General features: G+C 14.1%; 2 protein-coding genes across 2 annotated transcripts, besides 20 other annotated features; both read right to left on the reverse strand. All coding sequences in view use genetic code 6, as the record gives it.

Moving 5' to 3' along the window:
• The first annotated feature begins 1,427 nt into the window (after positions 1-1,427).
• Positions 1,428-1,490: a microsatellite.
• A 119-nt stretch (positions 1,491-1,609) lies between these two features.
• Positions 1,610-1,673: a microsatellite.
• IMG5_006070 (hypothetical protein) lies at positions 1,621-2,337 on the reverse strand. Its single transcript, XM_004039864.1, has 2 exons — positions 2,138-2,337; positions 1,621-2,085 (listed from the first exon to the last, which is right to left on the reverse strand). The coding sequence occupies exons 1-2, from the start codon at positions 2,256-2,258 to the stop codon at positions 1,757-1,759; spliced, it is 450 nt and encodes a 149-aa protein (XP_004039912.1). The 5' UTR covers positions 2,259-2,337; the 3' UTR covers positions 1,621-1,756.
• Positions 2,290-2,360: a microsatellite.
• Positions 2,329-2,389: a microsatellite.
• Positions 2,367-2,429: a microsatellite.
• Positions 2,373-2,431: a microsatellite.
• Positions 2,381-2,429: a microsatellite.
• Positions 2,432-3,173: 742 nt separating the features above from the next.
• Positions 3,174-3,219: a microsatellite.
• Positions 3,180-3,232: a microsatellite.
• Positions 3,204-3,277: a microsatellite.
• Positions 3,272-3,392: a microsatellite.
• Positions 3,393-3,537: 145 nt separating this feature from the next.
• IMG5_006080 (hypothetical protein) lies at positions 3,538-4,519 on the reverse strand (the record flags this gene model as incomplete). The annotated part of the gene is made up of 6 exons (XM_004039865.1): positions 3,538-3,599; positions 3,747-3,789; positions 3,846-3,939; positions 3,981-4,093; positions 4,142-4,248; positions 4,357-4,519. 6 exons carry the CDS (start codon positions 4,517-4,519, stop codon positions 3,538-3,540), a joined length of 582 nt encoding a protein of 193 aa, XP_004039913.1.
• Positions 3,817-3,854: a microsatellite.
• Positions 4,100-4,128: a microsatellite.
• Positions 4,259-4,350: a microsatellite.
• Positions 4,520-4,652: 133 nt separating the features above from the next.
• Positions 4,653-4,682: a microsatellite.
• A 458-nt stretch (positions 4,683-5,140) lies between these two features.
• Positions 5,141-5,189: a microsatellite.
• An 18-nt stretch (positions 5,190-5,207) lies between these two features.
• Positions 5,208-5,289: a microsatellite.
• Positions 5,290-6,807: 1,518 nt separating this feature from the next.
• Positions 6,808-6,857: a microsatellite.
• Positions 6,858-6,989: 132 nt separating this feature from the next.
• Positions 6,990-7,023: a microsatellite.
• A 397-nt stretch (positions 7,024-7,420) lies between these two features.
• Positions 7,421-7,452: a microsatellite.
• Positions 7,453-7,738: the final 286 nt, after the last annotated feature.

The following is a 7,738-nucleotide window of genomic DNA, read 5'->3' on the forward strand; positions in this document are numbered from 1 at the left end:
AATAATTTATAGTAATGCTTTTTATATATTTTTGTATTTATTTTAAGGAATGTATATATATATTTACCAACAAAAAAGATAAAAAGAATATAAATAATTCTATATATTTATAAAAAATACATTTTGATATAATATTTATTCAGTTTTTATATGTATATTTCAATATATTTTATTATTAGTTAATTCTACTATTTAATATATAATAATATAATTTTTTTATTAAGTTAAATCTAATTTTTACTTGAGCAGCAATTTTTTTTAATTTTTAAAGAATTAGATTATTAATTAATTAGTTGGTTAGCATTAATTGTAAATTATAAAATATATTTATTTAGTATATAAATATATATATATTCGATTGAATTAATAAGAAAACTAATTCATTTATGTGTAAAATATAAATCTTTAAATATATTAATATAAATATATAACAAAAAAATATAATGTCTTCCTCCTATTAAATAATTAAAAATAAAAATAAATCAGTTTATGATATAAACTAATTGATTGTATAAAATTTTATTATATTTAAATTTTTTTAAATAATATTAATTTTTAAAATAAAAGATTTTAGAGATATTAGTTTAATTAAAATATACTTAAATAAAAATAATTTATTTTAAAAAAAAATTTAAATATATTAATAACAAACATTAATAAAAAAAGACATATTATACATTATATTATTAATAAATACAAAAATGATAAAAATAAATTAATTATTAAAATATATATATTTTTAAACTTAATTTAAATAAATAAAAAAATCATTTTATTTTTTAAAAAATTTTAATTTTATTTAATAAAAATTAATAGAACTTAAGTATGAAAATATATTATTAAATGTAAATTAAATATTCTTAATTTTAAAAAAATTCAATTTATGTTTTTTAATTAGATCAAATCTTCTAATTATATAAATTAAAATACATTAAATTTGATATATATTAACTTCAATAGTTTTTTTTTTGAATTGAAAAATTTTAATTTTTTATTTCTAAAAATAAAAATTAAATATAAAATTAATTTAAACAGTTAATTTATTTAAAAAATTTATAAAGTAAATTATTATAATTTAAAATCACATTTTATAAAAGCATTTATAATATTTTATTTAAATTATTAAATAATTTAGAAATGATTAGTTTAAATATTATTTTAAAACATTTACTAATTAATAATAAAAATGTGTAAACAATATAAAAAAAAGTATCTTTTTAAATTTATAACTATAAAAAAATTAAATAACTTATAATTTTAATTGAAATTTATAAAACATTATTAATGAAAAAAAATTTAATTATGAAAGTTATAAAAAAAATAGATTTTATAAATTTAAAAATAATAGAAACAAATTAAATGACATTAATATATTAATAATATATATGAGAATAAAAAAAAAAATGAAAAATGATAAAAAATTTCTGATATATATATATATATATATATAAATATATATATATATTTATATTTATATTTATAATATATATTAAATTATAAGTTTAAATATTTTTTAATTTAATTTTTTGTCAATAATTTTAAGAAATTTATTTCATAAAGTTAACAAAATAATTACTATATGTAATGTATATAAATATATATATTATAATAAAAAAATTTAAATAGAAAATATATTTATATTTAAAAAATTTTAAAAATAAGAAAATATTTATTTGTGAAATATATATTTAATAATTTATATTTAATTTTTTATCTTATCTTATTTATTTATTTATTTTTATTTAAAAAATCTATTTCATTTTGCCATCATCATTCTAACAAATTCTTCATAATTAATATGCCCATCACCATCAATATCGGCTTCTCTAATCATCTCATCAACTTCTTCATCAGTTAATTTTTCTCCCAAATTTGTCATAACATGTCTTAATTCAGCTGCTGAAATTAAACCATTTCCATCCCTATCAAATACTTTGAATGCTTCAATAAGTTCTTCTTCAGTATCAGTATCCTTCATTTTTCTTGCCATCAAACTTAAAAATTCAGGGAAATCTATTGTACCATTACCATCAGCATCTACTTCATTAATCATATCTTATAATTCTGCTTCAGTTGGGTTTTAACCTATAATAAAAAAATTTAATTTCTCTATTTTTTTTTTTTTAATTTATTTTACCTAATGATCTCATAACTGTACCCAATTCTTTAGTGGTAATTGTACCATCACCATCCTTATCAAAAAGAGAGAAAGCTTCTTTGAATTCAGCAATTTATTCTTCTGTTAATTAATCAGCCATTTTTATAATATGTGTTTTTTTTTTATTTTTATTTTTTTTGTTTTAAAAATGTATTTTCTTTTTTTCCTTTTTTTTATTTATAATAAATTATTATATTTTTTTTTTTTATATGTTTTTATATTTTTATTTATGTTTTTATTTATTTATTTAATTATTTATTTATTTATTTATATAAAAAAAAAAATTGAAGAAAAAAAAATTATTTTTAATTAAAAAATATTTGTTATTATTTTCACGTTATATTTATTATAAAATTAATTAATATTATTTTGAAAAATCATTAATATAGAAATTTTAATTAATTATATTAATTTATTAAATATATAAGAAATTAATTAATTTTTAATTTTATTTATAAATTATATGCTAGGGTATAAAATTAATTAATTAATTTTTTTTAATTGCCTTATTAAACTGCTATGTGAAGATTTTAATATGATATTTTTTATAATTAAGAACATAAAAGTGTTATTAATTATATAAAATTTCATATTAAAAATAATAATATCATCAATCGTTTAAAAATGAAAAAAATAAAGTAAGAATTTAAAAAGATAAATAATATTAAAACTATTAAAATAATAAATTTATAAATTTTATGTATATAATATTAAATATTAGTTTACATTTGAAAAAAAAAAAAATATAAATAAATATATAAATATAGATTATTATTTTATAATAATTAATTTGATTTTATTAGTTTTCGTTTAAATACAATGATATATAATTAAAAAAAATTAAATAGAAAATTTTAAAAATGCATTAAGACAAAATAAAGATCAAAAAATAAAAAAATATTTATTTAATATAATCAGCAAAAAATATATATAAGATATAATATATTTATATTATATTTAATATTATTTTTATCGATGTAAGGTTTTATTAAATTTAAACGATAGTTAAAAATATAAAAAAAATATTAATTATATAAACAAAATAAATATAAAATATATAATATTAAATATATATTTATATAAATTTGAAAAATAAAAAAATATAAATAAATATATATATTTATATATTTATTTATATATTTAAATATTAAATATTTATTTTATATATTTTTATTTAATAAATATTTATATATTTATTTTATTTTTATTATATTAATTATATATATTTATATATATAGATATGAATAGATATAAATTAAATTTTAATTTTTTTAAAAAAATATTAATATAATTGTTTTTATTGTTTAAAAAAATATTATTTAATTTAATGATAAATGTTATATATATAATATATATAAATATATATATATTTTAATCTTTCATTCAACTGCTTAATCAGGTAGAGCATTATTTAAATTTTAATTTTCATCTGAAACATTTTCTTATAATTTTTTTTACTTATTTTTTACTAAATATGTATTTGTTTTAGGATTTACAATTTTAAATTTTGAAATTTTAAATAATTCCTTTTTATTTTTATCATTTATTTATTTCAATTTTTCCATATTATACGTATAATTTAAATCACTTGCCTTATTTCCTTTAGGATACTATTTACATTTAATGTAACTCTAATGATTTTATAAATTATTTGTTCATATATATGTATTTATAATTATAAATGTACTTATTAATTTCTTAAAACATATTCTTATTCTAATCTTTATTAGTATTCTAAACCATAGCAATTTCCTATTACTAATTTCATAGGAGTAGAAGATCTATTATATAAATAAATATCTAATCTAAAAAAAAAAACTACCTATTAGGCATTCCATAACGAAATTCTTCTTCAGGTATATATAAAGGAAGAGCATTATGTCCTTTTTCTAATTTTTTTCTGGCATCTACTTATTTTCTATATTATGAAAGATCCTAAAAATAAATATATATTTATAAAATATATTTATTTATGTTATATACACGAGCTTTATGGAATCCTTAAGTTAGTGACATTTTATTTAGTTTTGCAAAATCACGATCAGGTATTTTATCTCTTGTTTCTCTATGGAATTTCCATGACATACTAACTTTATTATATATATATATATATATATATATATATATATATATATTTATATTTATATTTATATTTATATTTATATTTATATTTATATTTATATTTATATTTAAATTACCTTCTTTTGCACCTTCTTCATCTCTTTTTAATGGACATCCATATGTAAACTCGATAGGAGGTAAATCATAGGCTGAAGGTTTAGCTTTTCCTACATCATCTTTTAAAAGAAGTGGGTTATGTCTATATTATGGAGGAAAAAAATGAGGTTATGTTCTTGACATTTTTGTTTAGTTTTTTTATTATTTTAATAAACAAAAATAGTTTTTTTTTTTTATTATTTTTGAACTGTTTTTTTTTTTTATAATAAATAAATAAATAAGTTATTATTTTTTAAAAAAAAAAAAAAAAAAAAAAATATATATATATATAAATATATATATATATTTTTTTTTCATTATTATTAATTTTCAATTTATTTAATACTCATATTTGAGAAATTCTAAATTATTTTATTTGAATAATACTCAAAAAGGTTTTAATTTTCTTATGAATTACTTTAAAAAACATTAGCAAAAGACCCATTTTAACCAAAATAGTTAAAAATATTATTATTTTAAAAATCAATATTAAAATACTATTTTTTTTAACTCTTTTTAAACATATTAATTTCATTAAATTAATAAAAAGAAGGATAATTATTTTACAAAAAAGAAGAAAATTTTTTTTTTTCTTAAAAATTATTTATTTCCATTTAATTATTTTCATTATTAACTTTTTATTTTTTCAATTTATCCTCGAAACCAAAATGTTTCTTATTTAAAAAAGGAAATTAATATATAATATTTTTCGTTATTTTTTCTATAAAAAACTCTTTCTGGATTTAAAAATCATTTTAAAATTCTTTATTTTCTTACTATATACTATTATTATTATTATTAATAATATTATTTTTATCCTGTATATTATTAATTTCATTCTAAATAACACTTTTATTTTCATTCTAAATAATACTGTTATTTATATCCTAAATACTACTGTTTTTTTCTTTCTATGTATTATTATTTTTATCTTAATTATCCTTATCTTAATCTTATATACCATTATTTTCCTTATATATATCTTTATTTTCTTTTTAAATAATGATATTATTTTCCTAATTATCTTATTAATCTCCTTAAAATGTATTATTGTTTAAAAAATAGTCTTAAATATTTATATTTTCGTTCTAAATTTCCTAAACAGTTTTTTAAATTACATTTTCAGATAAATTTTCCTTTTATTTTTCTTCTATTTCCTTGTAATCTAAAAACTAATCAAAATTTTTTTAAAAAACTTCATTTTACAAATTCTATTTAATTAAATCTTCCAAAATCTTATTTTTCTCATAAAATTAATTATATTCGAAAATTTAGCTTCTCTTTCTTTTTCTATTAAATTTCTCTATTTTTTTTCCTTCCGAAAAAAAAAATTATTCTTCACTTTTCTCTTCTTAATCTTCTTACTAAAAGACCTTCGAAATATCATATCCACCCCCTTTTTCGAATACTATTTCTTCCACTTTGACCCCTTTTTCCTTAAAACTATTTAAAACATGTACCAAAAACCCATCTATGACAAAATCAAAGCATTTAATCTTACAAATGGGACATTTCCACCTACTTGGGCTCATATTTTATCCAAATACTAGCATATTTTCTAATGAAAAACACTATAAATGGCTACAAAAAAGTCCTCTGGCAGGTGTTTTTAATATCTTCAGATCAAAAGGACATTTTAGGTTCAGGAAGAACTTTTCTTGAGTAAAAATTAGGTCTTCATTTTCATCGTTTTTTAATTTAATATTTGTTGTATTTTTTCTAAAGTACCATTTTTTATGGGAATTTTTTGTAAGAAATTTTCGCGAGTTTTTTTCTCGACTAAAAAAATAGAAAAAAAATGGGAAAAAAATTAAATTTTTCGAAAGTTTTTTTATTAAGAAGAAATGTAATTTTCGTCGATTTTTAATTCGTTTTTATGCTTTAATAAATTATCGATTTCCTTTATAATTAATTTGTCGTCTTTTCGTTTTTTTAAAGCAGAATTCTACTATAAAGGTATATATTCCTTTATTTTTTATTTATTTATACTGATCTAACATATATCAGGCCATGTATATTCATACATATTTTTACTCCCGTCAATTCTTATGCATCTAATTTCAATTTAATAATCTTTTTTTTAAAATTATTTAAATTAATCTGAATTAATTTAGAATTAAATAGATGTTTGACCCCCATATAAGCATGTAGGAGGAATTATAGTCTCTATTACTTAATTTAGGGGATCTATTTTATATAAAACACATAAAGGACATTCAAATATTTACGACTGAAACGAATTTTAGGCAATATTAATACATTCTGAATGAAAAAAAGAATAACAAAATACACATTTTATATTTTTTTCAATTAATCTATATTTTGTTAATAATTCACTAACAGAACATATACATTCATTTTTATAAAGAGTTTTTTAATTTTATTTATATCTATATTTTGAATAAATAAATTTATGGATAAGCATTAAATAAATATATATATATATATATATATATATATATATATATATATATATATATATTTAATTTTTACGTAGTATTTTGTTGTATTGGAATAATTTCGATTTATTTAGAATTTTATTCAACATTATTGTTTTGTAACTAAGCTATATTTATATTTTTAAATATTATTTATATATATTTTCTTTATTTTTTTTTTACTTTATTTATACTTTTAACTTTTTTATATAATTTCTTATTAAAGGCTTATATTTTTAATAAATTCTTCATTATTTTTTAATAATATTTAACTAAATTATTATACAATTTCTCTTATTATTACATTATTTTAAATGACTTAATTTTAAAGAATATTATTAGTTTAATTATTTGAATATAATAATTCTATTAATTTTTAAGATATTTTATCTATTAATTTATCATTTTAAATATTTTATACATCTTCTAATTGTAAAATATATTATAATTCAGTAAATTATACTGTGCTATATCCTTAATTTATAATTATTTTTTTCATTTCATTTTCATAAAACTCTTTTTAAGTATTACTTAATAACATTCTTTTTATTTATATAGATGTATTTAATTTTTTTTATTTTATTTTTTTATATACAAATATAATTTTTTAATTTTTAAAAATATTAATATTTAAAAATAAATTTATGTTATTAAATTATATAATTTTTAATTATTTTTTTTTTTTATTTTATGTTAATATTATAAATATTTATTAATTTAATTATATTAAAAAAAGAAGCAATAAATTAAAAAAAAAAAATATGAATTAAATAAAATAAAAGTTATATAGTATTATAAAAGTTAATTTTTGTTTGTGTTTTTTTAAAGATTACAAAATAAAAAAAAAAAAAAATTTAATTTTTTAACAATAAAAAAATGCAAAGAAGATATTATTTAAAAAAATACAATATATATAAATATATAT

Source organism: Ichthyophthirius multifiliis, assembly GCF_000220395.1.
Source record: "Ichthyophthirius multifiliis unplaced genomic scaffold scaff_1120509249459, whole genome shotgun sequence".
Lineage (NCBI taxonomy): Eukaryota > Ciliophora > Oligohymenophorea > Hymenostomatida > Ichthyophthirius > Ichthyophthirius multifiliis.